This window comes from Camellia sinensis, chromosome 5 (assembly GCF_055761805.1).
Source record: "Camellia sinensis isolate YWXY chromosome 5, ASM5576180v1, whole genome shotgun sequence".
Taxonomy (NCBI): Eukaryota; Viridiplantae; Streptophyta; class Magnoliopsida; order Ericales; family Theaceae; genus Camellia; species Camellia sinensis.
In genome coordinates, this window is record NC_138965.1 from 94276056 (window position 1) to 94301550 (window position 25495).

General features: G+C 37.2%; 2 protein-coding genes across 2 annotated transcripts; one reads left to right on the forward strand and one right to left on the reverse strand.

Moving 5' to 3' along the window:
• Window positions 1-318: 318 nt before the first annotated feature.
• On the forward strand, window positions 319-4552 carry LOC114277595 (uncharacterized). The gene is made up of 7 exons (XM_082871898.1): window positions 319-378; window positions 1940-1990; window positions 2111-2855; window positions 2940-3004; window positions 3423-3512; window positions 3620-3819; window positions 3967-4552. Exons 1-7 carry the CDS (start codon window positions 319-321, stop codon window positions 4550-4552), a joined length of 1797 nt encoding a protein of 598 aa, XP_082728024.1.
• Window positions 4553-5796: 1244 nt separating this feature from the next.
• Window positions 5797-23876, reverse strand: LOC114277604 (uncharacterized). The gene is made up of 9 exons (XM_082869310.1): window positions 23860-23876; window positions 10570-10812; window positions 8103-8237; window positions 7161-8016; window positions 6938-7025; window positions 6719-6811; window positions 6422-6640; window positions 6191-6318; window positions 5797-6100 (listed from the first exon to the last, which is right to left on the reverse strand). Exons 3-4 carry the CDS (start codon window positions 8139-8141, stop codon window positions 7249-7251), a joined length of 807 nt encoding a protein of 268 aa, XP_082725436.1. The 5' UTR covers window positions 8142-8237; window positions 10570-10812; window positions 23860-23876; the 3' UTR covers window positions 5797-6100; window positions 6191-6318; window positions 6422-6640; window positions 6719-6811; window positions 6938-7025; window positions 7161-7248.
• Between the last annotated feature and the right edge of the window lie 1619 nt (window positions 23877-25495).

The window sequence follows — 25495 nt, forward strand, 5'->3', positions numbered from 1 at the left end:
ATTTTATTCCTATTTTGGAGGCTAATTTTGTTATAAGGTGAAAAAGTTATTTATACGCTTTAGGCAAGCATAAAAATCTCACATTCCTTCCTATATTATTCAACTATAATAGTTATTGATTCCATTATGGTTGTTTTAGTATTCAATAAGCATAATATTGAATACCGCTGTTGCTGCCAAGAAAAGAAGAGAAATAGATTGAGAACCAACAAGAAGCTGCGGCTGCAGCATGAAGCTGCGGCTGCAGCATGAAGCTGCTGCTACAGCAAGTTGTTGCCACAATGCACAAAGAACCAACATGAAGCTGCTGGTGCCACAATGCTGCCACAAAGAGCAGGACAAAGAGCTGCCACAATGCACAAAGCTGCTACAGATTTTGTAATTTTTTCTTAAGATAACAAACAAAATTTTGACCCATTGAAGGAATACAAAACAAAAGCAAAGGCGTACGTACACAGCTATGAATGCTAACCGACAACTTCTAACAGAGACTTAGACTTCTTCATGCTTCTCAACTTCTCCTCACCAAGTTCTCATCACCAAAAATAAAATTAAAATTCATTACAATTAAAAAAAAAAATAGTTACCAAATTTAATTTTTTAAGAGCATTTTTTTATAGTTACCAAATTTAATTTTTTAAAAGCATTTTTTTCTAACATTTTATATAAAAAATAGAGAATTTATTTTTTTAAGGGATTTTTATTGATAAATCCATTTTGGAGTTGTTATAACCCATTAGGTCCACAAAAAAATATTATAACCTGATTAGTCCCATAAGCTTTTCTTTTTATTCCATAAGGTTCATTTTACTAATTTTATATTTATACGTGGACTATTATGCCCTTATATATATATATATATATATATATATTGTGTTAATACACATAACACGTTGCCTTCTTTTTCGTTGATTCAGTTTTGGTAATTTTTATCTTCATCATCATTCTAATTCAGATGGATACGTTTCTATTTTGCATGCTCGTTCAAAGCCTTTGATGTGCTAAGGTTTCATTGTTGCTGTTGTAGTATGGTTCGGTGATTTTCGAGTGAAGACGACAAATTGGACGGTGTTCGGTTTTCACATTTTCTGGAGTATAACTAGTTCAAATCAGTTGTTTTCGAGTAACAGGACGATTGTAGGATTGCATGATTAAGGTTAGCATATTTTTTATTATGAATACATGTTCTGTTTATGTTTTGATTTGTATGATGGATCAGATGTTTTGTTTTTTTATTGATATGGATCGGATGCTCTGTTATTTGATTGATATGGATCGGATGCTCTGTTTTTTGATTGATGTGGATCGGATGCTCTGTTTGTTCAATTATATGTATTTTACGTGGTCCTGTGGAGGGGAGGTCATTCAGATTATGTGAAGAATGTGGATGTTGTCATTTAACTTTGATGTTTGCGTAATGAGGGTCTATGTGGGTGATATAATTCAGAGTATATGTATCAATGTGAATATGCATATCTTGTTAATATTATGTGAAAAATGTGAATGTTCTCATTTTACTTTAATGTTTGCGTAATGAGGCTCTGTGTGGGTGATATAATTCAGAGTATATGTATCAATGTGAATGTGCACATCTTGTTAATATTATGTGAAGAATGTGGATGTTCTTATTTTACTTTGATGTTTGCTCAATGAGGCTCTATGTGGGTGATATAATTCCGTGTATATGTATCAATGTGAATGTTCACATCTTGTTAATGTGAAGTTATGGAGGGTTGCTTGCATGTTGTGTACTGTCACCTTAATGTGGTGGTGTCATTTTCATATTGTTAAATGTTTTATGTTGTGTAAAGATAGTGGTGATAGTTTTCATTATGGATTTAACACTTGCACTGTACACATAGGCATCTAATTTTGCACAATGTGAATTTTCATATCGTTTTGGATTACTGTTGATTCTTGTATTGTTGTGTTTTTACAGGAAATGGATACCTTTATGATGTTGGTGTGTACATATGGTTGCAGTACAACTGTAATAAATGTTGCCCGCGCATTGTGTTATTCGCGTTTGGTGGAGTGTTTGTGTGAAAAATAGGGTGAGTTGTCTGCTGGTTCTATTTTATTGTTCTGTCGGCTACCTGGCATTAATAAGTGTGATTTGGACAATGAGGAAGAATTTCAGAACATGCTATTGCTTGCTAAATCAATGGAGGTACAACATGTAGAAGTTGTCGTTGAGTTGAAAAGTGATATTGGTCAGTCGAGTAGCTCTGGGTCGCTGCGTGTGGGGGGTGAGGAAGAAATTGATGCACTACGGAAATTTTGCCACCATAAGGAGAAGGTGGTGTTGTCAGCCCCTTGGGCAAATGGTATTACGCATGTAGGACAACGGTTTGTTAGAGGTGCACAAGAATTTCGTGATGTTTTATGTAAGTATGCCATCCAATGTGGGTTTCAGTTTCCGTATGTCAAGAACAAGACAACAAGGGTTATTGTTGTGTGTGTGATGCGTGAGGAGAGAGGCTGCTTGTGGGCTATACATTGTAGAGCACAACAAGCAAATGGTTTTTTCTACATCAAAATTTTTAGTGATGTGCAAAGTTGTGGTACGGATGTCCGAACATCGAAGAATGCGCGAGTTAGTTCTGATTTGGTGTCGAGTACCATATCTGAAATTGTGAGGGACAAGCCGTTGACTCGGCCATGTGAGGTGGTGACTATTTTGAAGAGGGATTATGGGCTAGATGTGAGTTACCACGTGGTATGGTTGGGCGTGGAAAAAGCAAAGGTTGTTATTCATAGAGATCACTCATTATCGTTTGACCAGTTGCGGTGGTATTCAGATGCTGTGATGCGTTACAATCCGGGGAGTTATGTCAATATTGACTATAATGCGAGTAGTTAACAGTTTTGTCGTTTGTTTGTGTCATTCGCTACGTGTATGTCTGGGTTCAATTCTTGTCGACCTTTATTATTCCTAGATGGAACATTCCTCAAAGGAAAATACAAAGGTTACTTCCAGCAACAGCAAAAGATGAAAACAATGGTTAGTACTTTTTTTAGCTGTCTATTCATGTAAATATTCACATTAAGCGGCATAGTGTGGACATATGACAGACGGTTACACAGTATGTTCCACATTTACATTGATGTCAATGTTTACATCAATACAAATTGATGTGAACAACATAATATGAGTGATTGAGAAATTAACAATGTTGTGAACATTCACATTAGTATACACTGATGTGAATGTTCACATCAGTGTCTACTAATGTGAGTTTATCCATTAATGGACATTAATGTGAATGTTCACATCATTGATGTTTACGAACCCAAATCCAAAAACAACAATAGTAACAGGGCAATGTAGATATAAACAGCCACATAACCTGTTTCCTTTATATTGTTTTCTATTCACTTTGGAATATTGTGAATAGTTGTTTAATGGTGTTGTACTGTAGGTCTATTTCCTGTTGCATTTGCGATTGTTGATTCAGATACCACGGCCAATTAGTCGTGGTTCTTGCACGAACTTGGGAAGGTTGTTGATGGTAAGCGCCAGATTACTTTTATTTTGGATCGTAATCTTGGTCTGTTAGAAGCTATGCCAAAGGTGTTCCCATCGACTCACTACGGTTATTACTTACAACACTTGAAGAGCAATTTAAGAGACCGAATGAAAGAAATTGATAACGGATTTAGGGATCACCTAGTTAGTAGTTTGGGTGATTGTGCTTACGAGCCAACTGTGGTAGGGTTTCATGAAAAGCTTGTGAAATTAAAAGAGGAGGGTAAGCAACGAGCACAAAATTTTTTCAAAGACTTGACATCGGAGCACTGGGCAAATTCATACTTTAGGTAATAGTAATTTCCTAATGTATTCCATTTGTCAAGTTTAGAATAGTAGCGATATGAATTTTTAGTTATGTTTTGTGGTAATGTCAAATTTCATATTCAATTTCGAAGAAATTAAATTCCGTATTGTACAATGTTTGTGATGTGCAGCTGCATGCGTTATGGGGAGATGACATCCAATGCGGCGGAGTCATTTAATAATTGGATTAAAGAAGCACGCAATCTTCCTATCACTCAAAAGGTGGACACAATTCGTACGCAGTTGATACGACAAATGTCTGCACGGCATGACCAAGCAAACAAATGGAATGAGCTTATTTGTCTTACATTCGAAACAATGCTTATGGATTCGTTCAACGACAGCAGGTCTTGGCAAGTTAGCAAAGCCAATGAGGATGTGTTTGAAGTTCATTCGATACCATCTGTTACAGTTGATATTGCAAGGCGTACATGTTCTTGCTTCAAATGGCAAATCAACGGACTCCCATGTGACCATGCTGTGATTGCTATTCAGAGGAGCCGCTACAATCTCAATGATTGTGTGGAACATTACTTTCATGTAGAGACATATCGTGCAGCCTATTCGAGTGCTATATTCCCTATACCATCAATGAAAAAGCCGTCTTTTGATCCCACGGACTTCACTATATACCCGCCAACTGTGAAAAGACCACCTGGAAGACCGAAAAAGAATAGAATCTCATCAAGGGGTGAGAAACTGAAGCAAATAAGGTGAGGGAGATGTGATAAGTTGGGAAGCCATAATCGGAAATCATGCAAGGAGCCGATATAGGATGTACATTTTTCATTTCAACATTGTGTTTTACATTGGATTCTTATATTGATTTTCCAAATAAGGTTGTGTTGTGTTGGCAAACATTGTGTTGCAATAAGATTACTTTGTGTTGGCAAGTAGAATAATGGTTTAACAAACTTAGTATTTGATTTGTGTTTTTTCTTTTTCTTTTTGGGTACGAAACTGATATTTTGTTAAAGTTTTAATGATGAATACATGATGTGGATATTCACACTTTCGTAAAAGAATCATATGATGTGAAAAGTCGCACATGGGCTGAACTTTTTTACATTATTGTTGTCAATGTTGACATAAATATAAACTGTAATGTGAACTTTCACATGCATAGAGATTGACATGGTGTGAACATTCACAACTGTTATGAATAAGAACAAATGTGAATATTCACACGTGTATGTCATCCGTAATGATGTCATGTAGACAATATGTACATTCCTGCACAAAATATATGTATTACAGAAAAATCGAGTTCAAAAAATCGCATAAATTATGCTCATCACAACGCAGCAGTATGAATATCATAAGTGAATATGAACATTCACATCAATGGTACAACTGTGAACATTCACATCTGTAAAACAATAGTGCATATGAATATCATAAGTGAATGTTCACATTTGGCAGCGAAGAATAACATTCACAACTGTTATGAATAAGAACAAATGTGAATATTCACACGTGTATGTTATTCGTAATGATGTCATATAGACATTCCTGCAGAAAATATGTGTACTATAGAACAATCGGGTTTAAATAATCGCACAAATTATACTCATCACAACACAATAGTATGAATATCATAAGCGAATATGAACATTCACATCAGTGTTGCACCTGTAAACATTCACATCTGTAAAACATTAGTGCATATGAATATCATAAGTGAATGTTCCCATTTGGCAGAGAAGAATAACATTCACAACTGTTATGAATAAGAATAAATGTAAATATTCACACGCGTATGTGATCCCTAATGATGTCATGTAGACAAAGTATACATTCCTGCACAAAATATGTGCATTATAGAACTATCGAGTTCAAACAATCGTATAAATTACACTCATAACAACACAGCAGTAAGAATATCATAAGTGAATATGAACATTCACATCAGTGGTGCAACTGTGAACATTCACATCTGTAAAACATAACAACACCAAAGGTAGATCAAAATTCACAGGTGGCTTTTTTCCATTAATAGATGTTGTATCACTGTTTTACAATTAGTTGTTGTGTCGAAATGTCAAAGCAATTGATATTAACATTCATATCGAGTGTTGGTTAGTTTGTAGGTGGACACCCCCCGCCTATAGATTTTAATGACACTCTGATTTCTTATGATTCAAAAAACTATGTACTAACAAATCTCGTGGTCCACACCATTCAGAACTAGTGAGGTTGCCCACAATTTCTTCATGGTATATGTGCGCCCGCATGATGTAACATATTGCATGTCCACAGTCCACTCTGTAAATGCAAAATGGTTTTGATTAGCAGTTGACATGTATGTTTGCATAATGGTTATGGAGGATTTGTAAAAAATGTAGTGAGGCTTACGAGTCGTCGCCCTGCCGAGGACAGACATCAACTGATATGATTGGTTGTGACGGGTTTTGGCCTGCTAACTTAGTGCATAACGGTGATGATTTGCCAATAACGCGCACAACGTTCTCAATGTACTTCCTCTGTGTAGGGAATTTCAAATTAAGCACCAATAAACATATGTGTTTATACATTCATTTAACGCATGACAACAAGTCATATTTGTGTACAAAAAGAGCCACTTACAACTTCCTGTGCTTGGTCGATATGCGGGTCATGTATGCCTGTCCTTGGGCGCAATGAGTTGTAATGCCTTCACAAATTGTCTTTAGCATCGTACACAACTATCGACCAGTGGAAGTCATGGCGCAATGGGAATAATAGGTATTTCTCTCCTTAGTAGTTTTTGACATGTGCATCAATGTGTTTACTCATTTTGCGAGGATGGTACTCTCGTATCACTTTCTGTACACATTGGACAAATAATTAATGGACTGTGAAGTTTCACATTCACATTAGAAAAAATGGATTGATAGATTTTACCAAACACATGCTCGTGAAGATGAATGACGCTTCATCTGAAGTTGGGTTGACCACCTCTTGTTCATGTAATAGTTCGGCATATGCATCTATGAGCTGCACAAACATAGGGTCATATTATATTATTTGTGGTGGGTGAACAATGTGTGTCTGTGGCTGTAGGTGTGTGTGTGTGTCTCTGTGTATATGCATGAATAGTGAATCATCTTCGTAATGGCATACATTACTGTGTATCGATTCCTCCTTGATAAGGTTGACAATGTCATCAAAATACACGTGTAGACTTCGAGTCTCCTTTCCACACAAGCAACTTGTGCATTTTAAACAAACCAATGTGAATATTAACATTTCACAGTTTTGAACAAATCAAATAAATAAGCACAGTGTGAATAATGACAATTATGGAATGTGAATGTTGACATTAGGTGTTTGTACAGTCACTTACTCATCGTCTCCACTCTTTTGTAAAGCCTGGACCTTTTGCTTGTCTTATTTGGACATCTCGCTCCAGACTCTGAACTTGTTGGTCAAGGTTAATTTTTTGGGTGCTTCGCTGGTGGGTGTTTGTCCACATCTTCAACCATTTCGACTGTATGGAGCTGTTTTTGGCCAGGTAAGTCTGGGTACTGGAAGTCAGGCAAGTGATGTTCTTTCCGATCCTTTTCCTTTATACGCTTCACCCTAAAAGGTGGGCTGAGATTGTATTGCATTGGGCTAGGGGGTTGTTTCTGTGCCTCAGCCTGTGTGACAATGTGGACTGACTGGTCATCGTGAATGTCCTGAAGAATTGTTTTCTCGCATTCTAAGTCGATGACCAGCTGCGTTAAGCGCTTAATTTCTTCATCTTTCTGCTCCATGCACTTTTTTATTTTGGTATTCATGTTGGGTGGGCTTGACTGGTTGAACAATTTATGTTCAAGATTAGCTATGACTCTTGCCCTTAACTCCCATGAGAATTGAAGGTGTTTGTACTTTGCTTCCCATTGCCTTATGACGCTCCAAGCCTTCCAATTTTCTTTGATAAACACATCAATGAAATCAGGTTGGTTTGTGTTTGCTATGAGAATAGCTCTCTCATCATGTGGGCTGGTAAACAGAATATGAATGTCCGCATTACTGTCCTTTAGCTCAACTCCATCCCCAGAAAATTGGAAGTCGCTGCCATTGTGTTGTTCTTCCTTGATGTCAGATAGGTTGGGAGATGTTGCGGCTGGTTCGTAAATTTCGGCCTCCACCTTCAATGTTGTACGCCTGAACTTTTGTAATTCTGTTGGTGTTGCAAAGAGTTCGCCGGCATTAACCTGAAATGAAAAAGTTATGTTACTTAACGTATATATTTGGGTGGTGTCATAATGTAAATGTTTTGATCAATAGTTGAAGGCCCTACCTTATTAAAACCAATATCAGCCAAAGAGGTGGTTTTCATCTCCTTTTGTAAAGTAGTCAAATCCCACTCGACACAGTGAGGAAATGCATTGGGCTTGTGAGGTTGTAGGATAGTTGTGTGCTCAGACAACCAATACTTCAATAAAACAACAAAGACATATGTTATTTAGCATTTGCATAGTACTGTCAACACATGTGAACATTAATAACAGTGGCACTGTTGTGAACATTCACAGTATTATATCATGAGTGAATATGAACATTCACATCAGTGGTACAGATGTGAACATTCACATCTGTGAAACATAAGTGCATATGGACATTCACATCAGTGGTACAGATGTGAATGTTCACAGTTGGCTTAGATGAACAACACTGAAGGACGTGTGAATGTTATTATTTGACAACATGGGTACTTACCCTCAATAACATGACACAGCCGATGACGTTTGCTAGCTTTTTGTCGTTTTGAGAAATGGAGGATGTCACCGTTGTTCTAATTTAATTGGCCCAATCATATTCTTGCATGCTTTCCAATGGGACCATATGTGCGTAGTAGCCCTATCCTATCGTCTCACCGCTTGTTGAGAAAAAAAAAATTTGGCAAGCATCATGTAGACTAGTCGGGGCGACTTCTTCGTTGTTATCTTTCTTTTTGCCTTTCAATGCCTCAGTCAAAAGGGTGCGTATCCATTTTGAAGTCAACCGGCTGACATTTTTGCACCTTTTGTTTATAATGCCAGTCTTTGATTTCGCACCATATGATATGTCCATCGGCTTGATGCCACAGTCCACACCAAAAATCAACTTGATGTCGTTGTCGTGTATGTTCATCTTCTTCTCCCCAATGTAGAAGGCATCTTTTGAAGCTTTGTACATTTGTAGAACATACACAACATCATCGTACTTCATGCATTTGTCAAGGTCGATCTCATTGTTTCTCGATGCATCTAACAAATGCCAAAAAGGTGTTTGTTGCAGGCAGCCAAGCTGTGCTTGTGTGAATTTGGTGCTTTTCATTAATTTCACCAGTCCGGTCATGTTAGATCTGTAGTTCGCACGCCGCCTGTCAACATTGCTGCTAGTATTTGCTTGTGGACTTTCATCCTTGACATGGTACTCGTCTCTTTTTTTCTTTAAGGTTTTCTTCTGTGCAAGATTTGCAAAATGGAACATTTAAAAAAAAATTAAGTCAAGGCTCACGTGATTAGCATAGTGGAACAGATGTGAACATTCACAGCATCGCCACTGATGTGCATGTTCACAGTTGTGTGCATGGGTGTGAATGACCACAGTTCGTGTATGGATGTGAATATCCACATCTGTACATGGATTTGTATGTTGACTATGTCAACACAAACACAATGTACATATTGTGTGAGTGTAAAAATCAATGTATTTTTATACAACCATGAACAACATTCAAGAACATGTGGATGTTAATACAAACATATAAAAGGATGTTGTGAAAATTTACAGTCCTAATTTGTATGGCAATGCACATTCTTACTACAATCATGCAATGCCAATCTTATAAAACAACCTCAAAATTGAAATACAATTTGAAACATAGGATAACAAAAGTGATATATTTCCTCTAAACACACTGGTTAATATTCACAAAGTGTCTAATTAATTTACACATGTAATGAATGTTCACAACATAATTATGAATCACAACAACATCTAACACAAAGAACTTTAAATGTGAATGTTCACTACGGTTAATAACAACAATTTGATAGAGGGGGGGAAGGATAGTGTCAATATTTGCAGGGACTGTATTTCATGCCACTTTCATGTAAAATAATCAAGAATTGAAGGTTCAACTTATTGGATCACCATTAACAATCAACAATACCAACAAGGCAAACATTCACAAAAGGGGAAAAAAATCTACAATATTACAAAATAATTATTGGCCAAACATTTTCAATCCATTTGAATGTTCACAGCATTGAACAACAACACCAATAATATATGGAATAATTTGATTATCCAAACATTTTCAATCAATGTGAATGTTCACTGCTTTCAACAACAACAACAACAGAATTGACCAAACATTTTCAATCCATGTGATTGTTAACAGCATTGAACAACAACACCAATAATATTTGGAATAATTTGATTATCCAAACATTTTCAATCAATGTGACAGCTTTCAACAACAACAACAACAACAACAACAACAACAGAAACAATTTGGTTTGGCTAACATCGTTCCAAACCATTTGAATGTTCACAGTTGTGAACACAACATAATGGCAACTGTAATGTTTTTGACTGAAAAAATCAATATAATTAGGGATTACGATTGAGGGGTTCAAATTAAAGGTTAGGGTATGAACAATATGGACTCCTATATATTGTATGAATAGAAACAGGGGATATTTGTGAAAGTTCACAATGTTGTTTGTTGAAAAAGAGATTTAGGGTTTAAATACACGAATGAGTAGAATGCTTACATTTTTTGCCCATTTCGACGGTTGCGTTGTCACAAATAGTCGTCGAAGGTGATTTTGACGAAAATAGACCTTACGGATGTTCAACAATGGTGATTCCACGATTTCGGCGACTGGCGGCGTAGGGACGACGAAGAAGATGATGAGACGATGCAACGGTGGAACAAAGACAATCTTCTGGGCGTTGAGACGATATGGAATACGGATTTGGATTTCTGGAATGGTAGAGATACTGTGCGTGATTTCCTGCGCAAGAATAGAGGGGAAGAGAGACGATTATTAGATTCAAAGACACAGGCGCGTGTTTGTTGGAGGCTTTTTTTGGTCTTTTGGTATGAAATGGACCTAATGGAATATTATAAAACACTATGGGTCTTATGGAATAACACTCTTAGATAATGGATTTACTGAAAAAACACCCTTGTTATAAACACAATTCTTATTTATTTTTTCAAAAACAAACACAATAAAATAAAATAAAATAAAATTATGATTATTAAATCGACTTAAATTTTAAACTATCAAAATGAGAGTAATGATAGTCTCATGAACCTGCACAATTCTCTCAAATTCAAATCTTACTTATGCTTGACAATAATAGAGAAATACAAGTGCACACAAAGGAAGACAACGGACACTAATGTATGGATATTAGTCTATCTATATATATTTGAAAAACTAATAGTAAAGTTGCTTCCACGCGTTGACATAGTTCAAGAATCCGAAAAATGTTTTCCGCAGCTAAAATGATCTGAGAAATATACAATGAAAGAGGCTCAATTGCAAGTAGATAAATTTGAACAATTGACCCTCGAGTGAAATACAAAAGTTTTAGTTAAATGTTGCCTGGCAAGTTGACACATGAATGGATAAAATAAAATAAAAATTAAAAATGGCAATATCATTTTATGTCCAGTTAATTTTTTCTACATATACACGTCAATAAGTTTAACATGTGTCACAATTGTCAATTTTAACATCCAACTTGAACAAAAACATCAAATTAAAACTGTAGAAAATTTAATGTATAAAGAGAAATAGAGAATTGTATTATTGATTGATATAGATGTTATGGTTACAATGATTCCTATATATAGGAGATGGTGAGTGTGTAGTAGGTGAGGAGTAGGTGAAGTGGAGGTGGTAGTGGTGTAGTGGGTTAGGTTTAGTGGAGTAGGTGAGGTGGTAGTGGTGTAGTGGGTTAGGTTTAGTGGAGTAGGTTTAAGTGGGTGAAGGTTTAGTGGAGTAGGTGAGATGGTAGTGGTGTAGTGGGTTAGGTTTAGTGGAGTAGGTTTAAGTGGGTGAAGTAGGTGGAGAGTAGGTGAATTTTAACAGCCCCCCGCAAACTCAAGGGGGATAGGAACTAACCAACTTGAGTTTGGAGAGAGTAACAAAACAAGAAAATACATAAAAATAAAAGAGGATAAGAGACACTGTATGGTCGTGTCAGACCATTGGTGAAGACACTGGATGGTGGTGTCATAACGTTGTAGAGGACACTGTATGGGGGTGTCATAACGGTGTAGAGGACACTGGATGGCGGTGTCAGACCGATGTAGAAGACAGTTTATGGGGTCATGTCGGACCGTTGTAGCAGACAATGTTGTGACAGTTGTTGTGACAGTTTACGGAGTCTTGCTGGACCCTTGTAGAAACTAACCGGAATCAATGTCGGGACAGTTTACAGAGTCTTGTCGGACCCATAAAGGAGCTAACCGGAATCAATGTCGGGACAGTTTACAGAGTCTTGTCGGACCCTTATAAAGTCGCACCCTCAAAAGGTGTGCCCAATCTTTCAAAAGGCGTGCCATCAAAAGGCGTGCCCAATCCATAAAAAGGCGTGCCATCAAAAGGCGTGCCCATGTTTTCAAAAGGCGTGCCATCAAAAGGCGTGCCCAATCCATAAAAAGGCGTGCCATCAAAAGGTGCGCCAGACACGCGGCGATGCACGTGATCGACAGAACGCGTGTCGGCCTCTTTGTCATGGTCTTTATAAACCTAAGCGGAGGCTGAGGCTTGGAAGCAGAGACAAAAACCTGCTAGAAAAACTCTGAAAAACTCTTCGTTTTCTGAGAGAGATTTCTGAGAGAGATACTCTGTAACACTCTGTTTTCTGAGAGAGATTTCTGAGAGAGATACTCTGTAACACTCTGTTGTCTGAGAGAGATTTCTGAGAGAGATACTCTGTAACACTCTGTTTTCTGAGAGAGATTTCTGAGAGAGACACTCTGTACCACTCTGTTGTCCAGAAAATGGCTTCGTCTTCCCGTGGTCTGCTCACTCTCTTTCCAGACCTTAACGAGTCAACAAGAGAGATAACTGGTGCGGGGGCCAGTGAACCTCAACCAAGCGCCCCAGGGTTTGTTCCGTTGAACTTTCCTATGCGGTCTGTGGAGCAAAAAATGGCAGTGCAAACTGACATTGAAGCCAATCAGTATACTTTGAAGTCCTGTGTGGAGACGATGACGGCAGTCACAAACTTGTCGCACCGGCTGCAGAGTAGGACAAATGAGGTGCAGCATTTAAACGGCCAATTGGCTCTGCTCCAGCGCATGTATAAGGATGCGCGAGCAGAGATAAGTGTGCTGAAGGCGGAAAACAAGGAGCTGAAGCGGAAGGCTACCGTGATGTTCCGATTTGGAGGTCCACCATATGCTGTAGTGGAGGAGCAGGGTGGAGTGAACGTGCTCGGTGGAGTGGGTAGTATGGAGGCAGCGCCGGTAAGGGACACCCAAGAGAAAAGCAAGAAGAAGAGACCTGCAGCAGAGTAGAGAAGAAAAATCCCACTGTGGGTGCGGGTGTGTTGTGGTGGTTTGTTTGTTTGTTGGTTGTTTTTTTTTTTTTTTTTTTTTTGTGTGTGTGTAAAATTGTGATCGGGGTTGATCCCTGAGATAAATAAAATATGATTTGGTGTGCAAAGCTATATGGTATGAAGGGAATTGGAAAAAGATTAAAAAGAATGTGAAAGAAAAATAAAGAAAAAATAATAAAAATATATTTGAAATCAAAAAATGAAAGATGGAGGAAATAAGGAAAGTGGTTTGGAGAAAATAAATAAAAATAAAAATAATGGAGTTGGAAATCAAACGGAGGAGAGATGAAGATTTTTTTTTTTTTTTTTTTTTAATATAATATAATAAAAAAGGGATATATATATATATATATATATATAATAAAGAAAGTGGGGAACAAGAGTGTAAAGAAAAGAAAAAGTATAGGTTGCATCGTGGGTCACATGGGTGAGTAAAAGAAAACAATAAAGAAATGAGTGGGTGCCCCCCATGTGCAAGGATAGTGCTGGCACTTCAATAGGTTGTACAGCCTGCTGAGCATCAGCTTTGACAGGAGCTGCCTTTGGACCTTTTCTCTAATAAATGCGTCAAACTGTTGCTGTTGGTGTTATCAAGAATGTGGAGAAGAGGAGGCTTGTCTGATGGCCTCTTGGGCTGTGTAATCATATCGAGGTTCGTGGACCATGTTGTCACCCTCAAAACCAGAGATGGGGACAAAAGGAATTTTGTCAGGGTTGTAACCAACCTTCTTCAGATAGGAAGAGACTTCATGCACAATTTCATCATACCTTGCTTTTGAGTACTTAGGAGTGGTAGCATCCATCTTGTTACAGCAGCAAATCATCTGCCTCACTCCAAGAGTAAAAGGAAGGAGAGCATGTTCACGGAAGAACTTGGGCTCCTTCTCAATCTCCTTGCCAGATCGACGATCAATCTCAGCAAACTTGACAGCAATGTGGGAGGTGTGGCAGTCAAGAACTGGAGCATACCCATTACCAATCTAACCCGGGTGATTCATAATAATAACCTGGGAGGTGAAATTTGCAGCTTCCTTGGCTGGATCATCCTTTGAGTTGGATGCAACAAAACCACGCTTGAGATCCTTCACTGCAACATTGTAGATGAAGACGATCGAGACGGTGGTGTATGGGAGGACAACAGTGAGAGGAGAGGCAGTGGTGGTGGACTCGAAGAAATTTCAAGGTATGTGTAGAAAATTCTAGCAGATTAGGTTGAGGTCCGGCGGGCGGCCAGGGCGAGGTTGCCGCCCGCCGGTGAAGCGAAAAATACTAAGTGCTTAACCTTGCTCTGATACCATGTAGAAAATTTAATGTATAAAGAGAAATAGGGAATTGTATTATTGATTGATATAGATGTTATGGTTACAATGATTCCTATATATAGGAGAGGGTGAGTGTGTAGTAGGTGAGGAGTAGGTGAAGTGGAGGTGGTAGTGGTGTAGTGGGTTAGGTTTAGTGGAGTAGGTGAGGTGGTAGTGGTGTAGTGGGTTAGGTTTAGTGGAGTAGGTTTAAGTGGGTGAAGGTTTAGTGGAGTAGGTGAGATGGTAGTGGTGTAGTGGGTTAGGTTTAGTGGAGTAGGTTTAAGTGGGTGAAGTAGGTGGAGAGTAGGTGAATTTTAACAAAAACTAAAATTAAAGTGCAAGGACTATAAATGTTCAATTTGAAATAATAGAAATCAAATAAAATTTAGATCAAACTACAATGGTTAAAACCATAATTTACCCAACAACCCACCAATCCTACCTAAATGAAAAGGAGTTTTTGAGTATAGTAATTGCAGATGATCAAAGGAGTTCTTTTTTTCTTTAATACATTACCAAACAAACACTATCAGCAAATCTGAAGGCATAACACAAAGATTACCCCATTAACAATCACAGTTCCAATCAAATAACATCAAATTGAACCCTTTAACATCAAATAACATCAAATTCAACCCTAAAAATAGAAATGAGGGTAGTGAGTAAATGGTTGTATCATAGAGGGGGAAAATAAATCTGATAGACAGTGGGCGATGGAAGAGGCAGCAAAACAGGACTGATTAGAGGGGTCTAAAAAAAAAAGCGTTGTATTTTGAGAGAGAGAAAGAGAGACAGACTGACTGACTGACCGAGCAAGTACAATGGCTGAGCCGAATATGAAGAGGCAACAAAACAGGGGATGAAGTGAACGGAGATGGTGGCTAGGGTTTCGATGAACCGATTGGAAGTGTAGAGAGTGAGGAGTTATAGGATAGTAACCAATCTGACATGGGGAGTTGAAGGAGGGCAACGATGAAAAAGGAAGGTCAATCGATAATATATATATACATGAAAAGAGAGAGAGATAGACTGACCTGGTGGAGGCGAAGATGAAGAGCAGCAAAAACAGGGACGAAGTGAGGAGATGGTGGCTAGGGTTTGATGAACCGATCGGAAGTGTAGAGAGTGATAGAGAGGAAATGTGTTTTTGATTAAGGAAAGAGGGCAACAATGAAGGAAGCTGAAGGCTAAGGTGTTTTTGATTTCAGAATTTCAAAACTATTTTTAGTTTTGTTATACACAGTATTCCTTTTTCCTTTTTGTGACCACAATCTACTGGTCACCAAAAGGCTTAACGTCCCACCTTTTTTTTTCGCTCCCCCGCCATTACTTTCTACAATCACATTTTGTATTTGGTTGCAAATACTTACCTATTAGCTACCAAAAAAATGTTGGTCGCGAAACACACAATCATCGGTGACCAAAATAAATGTTGGTCGCAGATTAGTATACTTTTTGCAATCACCTCAAAAAAGGTGATCGCCAAAGGTGTTTTTTCTTGTAGTGAAAATTTTGATGAGGCACTTGGAGGGCCGAAATTAGAGAGCTTTATTTTGGTGGAGAGCCAAAGAATCTGAGAGTACTTTAAAAATTAATAATAAAATATTAGAGAGCTATGAAATTGGAGAACTCTTTAAAAATAATAATAAAAAAATATTGGAGAGGTATGAAATTGGAGTGCTCTAAAAATAATAATAAAATATTAGAGGGTTATAAACTGGGGAGCTCTATGAATAATAAGAGAGCTATGAAATTGGAGAGCTCAAAGAATACTAGGAGAGCTGTGCCTTGGAGAGCTCTAGAAATAATAATAAAATATTAGAGAGCTATAAATTGAAGAGCTTCAAGAATAATAAGAGAGCTATGAAATTGGAGAGCTATGAAAATACTAGGAGAGCTGTGACTTTAGAGCGCTCTAACAATAATAATAAAATATTGGAGAGTTTTAAAATTGGAAAACTCTAATAATAATAATAATAATAATAATAATAATAATAATAATAATTGGAGAGCTATGAGTTGGAGAGCTCTAAGAATAATAACAGAGCTATGAAATTGGAGAGTTATGAAAATACTAGGAGAGCTGTGACCTTAGAGAGCTCTAACAATAATAATATAATATTAAAGAGTTACAAAATTGGAGCTCTAAAAATAATAAAAAAATATTGGAGGGCTATGAGTTGGAGAGCTCTAAGAATAATAAGAGAGCTATGAAAATAATAGGAGAGTTGTGACCTTAGAGAGCTCTAACAATAACAATAAAATATTAGAGAGTTATAAAATTGAAGAGCTCTGAAAAGTAATAATAGAATATTGGAGAACTATAAAATTGGAGAGCTTTAAAAATTAATAATAAAATATTAGAGAGCAATGAAATTGGAAAACTCTTCAAAAATAACAATATATTGGAGAGGTATGAAATTGGAGAACTCTAAAAATAATAATAAAATATTAGGGGGTTATAAATTGGGGAGCTCTACAAATAATAAGAGAGCTATGAAATTGGAGAGCTCTAAGAATACTAGGAGAGCTGTGACTTGGAGCTCTAGAAATAATGATAAAATATTGGAGAGCTATGAAATTGGAGAACTCCAAGAATAATAATAAAATAATAGAGAATTAGGAAATTGGAGAGCTCTAAGGATTAATAGTAAAATATTGGAGAGCTATCACCATGTGAACTCACTTCGGACACTTGCAAGTTTTAAAAGAAAATTGGGAGCCAACTCTATTAAAGAGGAGCTCTATGTGAGAGAGCTATGAAATTGAAGAACTCTAAGAATTAATAATAAAATATTGGAGAGCTATGAAATTGGAGGGCTCTAAAAATAATAACAAAATATTAGAGAGTCATGAAATTCGAGAGCTCTAAGAATAATAACTATGAAATTGGAGAGTTACAAGAATAATAATAAAATATTAGAGAGCTCTAAGAATAATAATAAAGTATTAGAGAGCTATGAAATTAGAGAGCTCTAAGGATTAATAGTAAAATATTGGAGAGCTATCACCATACGAACTCCAGCTCTTTTGCTGACTTCAGACGCTTAGCAAGTTTTATAAAAAAAACTGGGACAGTTATGAAATTGAAGTGCCCTAAGAATTAATAATAAAATATTGGAGAGCTATGAAATTGGAGAGCTCTAAAAATAATAATAAAATATTAGAGAGTTATGAAATTGGAGATCTCTAAGAATAATGATAAAATATTGGAGAGCTATGAAATTAGAGAGTTCTAAGAATAATAATAAAATATTGGAGAGCTATAAAATTGGAGAGCTGTAAAAATATTAGAGAGCTATGAAATTGGAGAGTTCTAAGAATAATAATAAAATATTACAGAGCTGTAACCATGTGAACTCCAGCTAATTCGGACACTTCGCAAGTTTTATGGGAAAATTGGGTGCCAACTCTAGAGCTCTACTTTGTGGCAGAGCTATGAAATTGAAGAGCTCTAAGAATTAATAATAAAATATTGGAGAGCTATGAAATTGGAGAGCTCTAAGAATTAATAATAAAATATTGGCGAGTTATGAAATTGAAAAGCTCTTAAAAATAATAATAAAATATTAGAGAGCTCTGCCATTGGAGAGCTCTCACATGTGGTCTGTCGCCACATGTGGTCTGTCACCCAAGCTCTACTAGAGAGAGCTCTTCTTTGTCGACCTCTAATATCTTGGAGAGCCACAATTGGAGAGCTCTAAAAATAAATGATAATATATTTGGAGCTATCATCATGTAGAGAGCCAAAAAATAATAATATATTTAGAACTATACACATTGGTGAGCCAAGAGATTGGAGAGCTCTACTTTGGCAAGCCAAGAATTAGGTGCCAGCTGGAGTTCTTCATTGGTAATCTTGGAGAGCCATGAAATTAGAGAGCTCTACTTTGAGAGCCAAGGAATTGGAGAACTCTACCTTTCTACTTCACCGTTTTGGAGACTCAACCAAATTTTGATGAGAAAATTAGGAGCCAGCTTTACTAAGAAGAGCTCTACTTGGTTGGCCTCCGCCATCGTGGAGAGCCAACAAATTTGAGAGCTCTACTTTGTTGGAGAGCTAGGAATTAAGAGCCAACTCTTCCAAGGAGAGCTCTACTTCATTGGTCTCCTCTGGAGAGCTAGGAAATTGGTGAGCCCAAAACTTAATAAAAGTATATTTGGAGCTATCACCACATGGGCTCCACTTTTTGTTGGTTTCACTGCTTTGGGGACTTAGTCATATTTGATGATGAGAAAATTAGGAGCAAGCTCTACTGAGGAGAACTCTACTTCATTGGTCTCCGCCATCTTGGAGAGCCAAGAAATTAGAGAGCTCTATTTCATCGGAGACTTTGCTGAAAAAATTTGATGGGCCTGAAAAATTGATAAAAATGTATTGGAGATAATTGTACCAAGGCGAGCTTTACCACCTTAGAGTTGGCTCTACCTAGTAGAGCTATATTTACCAGCTAGCTCTACCAATGAGAGCTGGACCATTACATGGGCTCTACTTTTGTTGGCTCTACTCCTTTGGAAACTTAGCCAAAAATTGATGAAAATATTTGGAGCTAGCTCTATCAAAGAGAGCTGAGCTCTACTTCATTGGGCTCTCCAACCAGTGGGTTCTTCTTCAAGAAAGATAGGTGTTACTGAGCATGGCATGGTGCGTTTCAGGAACTCTATCTTGGTTAATTCTTCTAAGAACTCTACCTTAGAAGTCAAGGTAGCGAAGGCACCTGGGTGTCAATTGTTGGAGCGAGGAGCGAGGAGCATGCTCTATCCTTATTGTGTCGAATTCGTCTGTTAGCTTGCAGACGATGGTTTTATATGAAGCCAAGAGGGCTCTTTGATAGAATAGCCTCCATTGGTCTGCTTGACCACTAGATTAGAGTCGCCTTTCATACATAGGAGACTTACTCCTAGATGGAGTGCTGCCATAAGCCCCAATATCGGGGCTTCATACTCTGCCTCGTTATTGGGGCATCTAAACTTTAGTTTGTATGACAAATTGACTTAAGTTTTATTTGGAGGACTATTCCAACTCCTCCTCCTTTGGAAGTAGATGATTCGTCGAAGCTCAAGCTCCATTCTCCTTCGGTATTCACTTCAGCAGCTTAGAATTCATCACTTCGAAGTTCATTTGAGGGCGGCTCATGTTTCCGCCTAGTAAATGAGCCAGGAGGTCAGCCAAAGCTTGGCTCGTGATGGCCTTAGGGGCTTCGCAAATGATATCATATTCTACCCACGAGAGAAGCCAATGAGCCAGCATATCGAAGAGGCCCGGTCTTGTAAGCTGTGAGCATCCCTTCGATACACATTGACGTTTTGTTGGAGAGATGTGAGCATCCCTTTGAATGGAAGAACACATTCAAGCCAATGTCTACTAGTTTTTTCTCTGAAGCGGCGAACATAAACCAAGATATCTTCTCCTTGTCGCCGTGTCTCTCTTATGAGGTGGAGAGTAGTTAATTTTTCTTCGACATAAAAGAACTTAATATAAAACTTCTTCACCAAGTCTTCCCACGAAGATGGAACCAACGGCGACGTTGGCATACCAAGAAAATGCTTGGTCTGTGAGGGATTTGGTGAACTCTCTCATGCAGAGCTCGGTCTGTGAGGGATTTGGAGAACTCTCTCATGCAAAGATTTCAATCTTCTTGGTGAGCACCAAAAGCATCAAGAAAGCACGAAACGTGCTCCCTAGCATTCCCCTTTCGTCCGTCAAAACAGACAAACTTGGGTGCAGTATACCCTACCAAATATGGGAGACTTGCAATGTGAATAAGTTAAGGATGACGGAGGTCCAGTTCTAGAGAAGCAAGGATGTGACCTTTGTTTGTCTGAAGTAGACTGTATATGTGTTCTTTCACCACGTCCAATGTCAATGGTTGGGCTGAAGGAGTCTGGTCTCGCAGAAGAATCGGAGAGTAAGATGAATCCACTGCGGTGGGAGTTCCACCGACCGAACCAACTTGTGGTGGAGGTACTTGGCTTGGAGCCGATGGAGGGAGCGGGGCGACTGTTTGTCCTCCCGCTTGGTTTTGCAAGTTGTTTTGTGTAGTGGGGTTAGCCTCTAAGCCATTTTGAGCTGATGGTTGAACGCCATTCTATGATGAAGAACGAGGGTTAGATGATGATGGAAGTGTAGATGCCCTTTGTAAGGCTAGTAGGGCGTCCATCAAGGGTTGCAAGTTTTGTTGGTGACACTCTTAGTCAATACACGTAGCTGCTCCGCTATGGCCAGTTGAGAGGATTGTTCCTCCGGAAAGCCGTTGGGGTTGTGTTCTGAGGTCTCCACCAAAGTCTCCCTACCGCCACCTTAGGATGTCGATGTGCCGGTTCCGAAGTTCTTTTTGGGTGCCATGTGAAGTGAGCACCACTCTTCCCCAGTGGTGTATATTGTGGGAAACGGAGATTAGAGGCGATGGGTCATTGACCTCTGGGAAGATGGTGGACACTTCAATGGCCTGAGATCACCGGAGGTGGAAAAGGAGAAGACCAAGGTAGGCTTAGAAAGGAAAGGGGCGGCAATGAGAGACCTTGAACACTTGTTATGTGATTCTTGTTGCTCTTGTTGTGTCATTGTAGTTGCACTTATGATGTGGTTATATAGACTTCAAGGGTGTGTTTGATTAGGGGAATTAGGAGGGGGGACTATCCACTATTTGGATTGTAATCCAAATAGTGCACCTTATCCGTCGTTTGATTTTTTTTTAGTCCGGCGGACTCCATGTCCGGCCGGACTCCATGTCCCCCATATGAGGGACTATCCTGTCCTGGGGGGGGTGGGACAGAAAGTGGGGGACTAATCACTGTTTGGATTATATGCGAAAATGACCATTTTGACCCTCTACTATTTAATTATGTATTATATTTAATAAAATTTAATAAAATTTAAATGTCTCAATTTAAAAATAAAATAATTTTATTTAACTTTTTATTAATGTTTTATTTATTTAATTTTTTAAAATAATTTTTTATAGATATTTTATTGATGTTTTATTTTAAAATTTTGTTTATGTTTTATTTAATTTCATTGTTTAAATTTAATAGATGTTTTAATAGATGTTTTATTTAAACAATTAAATGTTTAATTTCAACAATAAATAATTTCATTTATTTAAATTATGTTTTATTTAAACATTTAAACATTTGTACATCAACATGTTTATTAAATTATTTCAACATCTGTACATCAACATGTATATTTATTTAACATCTATTAAATTATGTTTTAATACGTCAACATTTGATTACATCTACATTTGTTAATTGTTAATTACATCAACATTTGTTAATTGTTTAAACATAATCTATACATCAACATTTATTTAATTGTTAATTGTTAATTGTTTAAACATAATCTGTACATCAAAATAATTTCAATGTTAATTGTTTAAATAAAAATTTAAACATTTAACCATTAATATGTTTAATTTCAACAATAAATTTTTATTTGTTTAAATAAAAATAATCTATACTAGTCAAATTTTTTTATCAATATTAGTATGTTTAAATATCTTTAAACAAAATTTAACCATTAGTATGTTTAATGTTTACTAAAAATAATTAAAATATTAAAGATATGTTTAATATTGCTATTACATAGTAAACAATTGAAAAAGGGTAAAATAGTCTTTTGTTCATTTATCTTATCCAGTCCGTCCAACCAAACGTTGGATTCACTGAAAATAGTCCTATCCAGACATCTAATCCCATGAAAAAACAAACACAGGATACATATCCAATCCGACCAAATAGTCCGGGGGATTCACAGTCCCAGGATTCAAGTCCGATGGATTCTAATCCCTCCTTTTCCAGTCCGTCCAATCAAACACACCCCAAGAGTATTGGAGCCCAAGCAACCTCAAGACAGGTAACGAGTTCTTCTCAACTCGATAGGAGGGTGATATTAGCCCTACTAGTTGTGTCCTATGATTCAGGTTCTTGGAAAGGTTGCATCATAAGAGCTGCAGCTGTAGGTATGATATCTTGAGAAGCGTATCATATGTGCATCAGATGTAAATATAAGATCAACGTCCCTTTCTCTAAGCCAGGTCAAAGGGGGAGCTGTCACTGCAGGGAGACAGCTACACGACCTTGACGATCCCAAGGTCTTAGCCTCCAATCGACAATCCTCCAATGATCCCAAGCGGGAGTGCCTAGGTCCTGCTCCTAACCTAGGCAACCAAGAGGGTGAGTGCATGGGTGTGCCAAGGGCTCACCTTGAGCAGCCAAGTAAACATAGGTGAACCAAACATAGATGAGCCAAGAGTCCAACTATGTTGCTATGGAGTTGGGGTGAGTGGGTAGAGAATGTATTTCTTGAATTATGAAGGGACATGGAGAGCTTTAGGTGAGCTAGCTCTATCAAAGTGAGTTGTGGCCTTGTTTTCATACTGGGTGGTGTGCATGCCTCACTTAGGCTAGGCATACAACCTCAACTCATCGTGGTGCCTCAGGGGTCTGCCACATGGATGTGATGGTGATAACGTGACGCCCGTAGGGCTCGCCACATGCCAAGCATAATATAGATACCCACAAGAAGTATGGGTCATTCTCTATTGACTAAAGAAAACATCATTTGGGTAATTGTGAGTTTCATCTTCATCTTTATTTCAATCAGATTGGAATAAAATCAAACCCATACCCAAGTTTCGATAGTTGATAGCATTTTTTTAAATGAATACAGATCTGAGTTTGCCTATAAATATAGATATTATATCTTGAGAGAGAGAGTTGTGAGGAGAAAAGGATGGAGAGAGGGCCTACAATATAGAAGCAACAGCAGAAGGAGAGTAGCGAAGACAAATCCAGATCTTAACTTGTTTCATCTTAGCCGGAGAAGTCCTGTCGCCATCGCCAACGGACTCACAAATGGTGACGTTAGATCTAGCATATTGCAGCCTATAGGTAAACCATTTAATCGGATCGGATAAATAATTGGATCAGATCGGATTTATCTGAATCTGTTTCGTTTAAATTCAAATTATGTGGATTCGGATTAAGCAAGTAATCGAATTCAGATTTACATAAATGGATCGAATTCCATTCCGTCGCAAATACTTCTGTGTTGTTTACCCCTTTTCTAGTAGTGAATGAACAATTAAAAGGAAAACTAACCATTAAATTGCACATAAAAAAATAGTATTTAATTGAATAAGTAAAATCCACATTGTAATGAGAAGCAAAACATACCTTATTTTCTTTTTTCCGACTCCACACATGCCATCAAAACTTCCATGTAAGCCTGTTTTTTTACAATGAAAGACATGAAAGCATTTTACTCGTTTCCAAACTTTAGAAACTACTAAGAAAATAAAACACCAACACTTCTAGAATCTTGTGTTCATAAATATATGCTAATAACAAAATAAAGGGAAAAAACAGTAAATCAAATAATGAACCTAAATCTAGACCAAGATGAATTGAAGAACACAATGCATGCCCCTAAGGAGTAATGACAATGAAGTAGAACCATTACCTGAAGATTGAGGGGGCATATCTCTCAGCCCTTTGAGTCCCAACCCTTTAAAATGATCAAACCAATGTAATGAACAATGAATTCACAGGTAACTCAACTGCTCTAGTCTGTGTTTAAACAAGAACTCCCAAGTCAGACCAACCTACCACCATTCAACCACTTATCAGTCAAAAATTAAAACACAGCAACATATAAAAAAAAAGTTTCATCAATCCATAAATTATGTTTTACAGGAATTTCATCTCAGATCTGTTTATATCCATGAAAAGCATTTTAAAATGGAATTAATTTTGTAATTTCTCATCTCAGGTCTATTAGTTTCGATGAAAAGTATTTTGATAGAAAATTAACTTTCTAATTTGGAAGAACCAAAATCGCATTGATAAAGTTCTAGATTGTCAAATATCCTTCCTTTTATTGGGAATTTTTTTTTGAACTAATCAGGTAAAAATATATTTCCATCATTTTGCCAACAAAAAATAATGAGGTACACCAGATAAGCTTAATTTAAACATATTTTTATCCCACAGACTCAACACATGGGGTAAAGGATCTCAATCTATAAAGTGATAGCAAATAATTAAGTACTTAAAACAAATTGTAAATAAGATTCTTTGTTTAGTGGTTAAAACCTTAGCATACTAACCTTCAAGTTATGGATTCAAGTATAAGGACAGCCATTTTGTGCATTTATGCCAAAGGTTCAATATATACCCAATCTAACTCCTCCCAAACACCTATTAATGGGTAATTTGTTGGTGTAATTGTATTTATTTATTTTTTTTTTTTTTTTTTTTTTTTTGGGGGGGGGGGGGGGGGGGGGGGGGGGAAGACAAGATTCTTACAGAATATGAATGAACTAACATAACCAACAATTGAAAGGGACTTCCTCTCACTCAGACCGCAACTCTCCAACATCTACCTTTCACACCCTCTCCCTCTTATAATAAATTACATCATTTTAAATTGCAATATCATGTATCCTAGAACAATTGCATTTAGGGTGGAAAAAAAATGCAACATCCAATAATATGAACAGTTAGTAAAACTATGAATCTTTTATTTTCTTAGCAAACCCCTAGGAACTTGATCCACTTGTTTTACGGCTGGTTTGCTTTTTTCATCAATGTTTATGAAAATTTTAGTGATGATATGCTAATAATGTTGAATTATCTAATAGTTTTTAAAATGAGGATGGTAGGCAAAAATTTCAAAAACAATTCTCCAAACAAATTTTTTGTATCAATTTCCAATTTTTTCTATTTTCAGCAAGTCAATAGATTTCAAAAACCAAACAATTTCAAAAAAATAGTATGATTTTTTAGTGATGCAAATGATAAGGATATAAAG

What these genes read in the sequence shown, in the direction of transcription:
- LOC114277604 (XM_082869310.1), bottom strand. Translation starts at nt 8,141, where the DNA reads ATGAAAACCACCTCTTTGGCTGATATTGGTTTTAATAAG. An exon ending in CTGATATTGGTTTTAATAAG is followed by an intron (nt 8,017 to 8,102) that starts GTAGGGCCTTCA and finishes TTTTCATTTCAG; the next exon opens with GTTAATGCCGGCGAACTCTT.
- LOC114277595 (XM_082871898.1), top strand. Translation starts at nt 319, where the DNA reads ATGCTGCCACAAAGAGCAGGACAAAGAGCTGCCACAATGCACAAAGCT. An exon ending in CATATGGTTGCAGTACAACT is followed by an intron (nt 1,991 to 2,110) that starts GTAATAAATGTT and finishes GGCATTAATAAG; the next exon opens with TGTGATTTGGACAATGAGGA. An exon ending in AGCAAAAGATGAAAACAATG is followed by an intron (nt 3,005 to 3,422) that starts GTTAGTACTTTT and finishes GTTGTACTGTAG; the next exon opens with GTCTATTTCCTGTTGCATTT.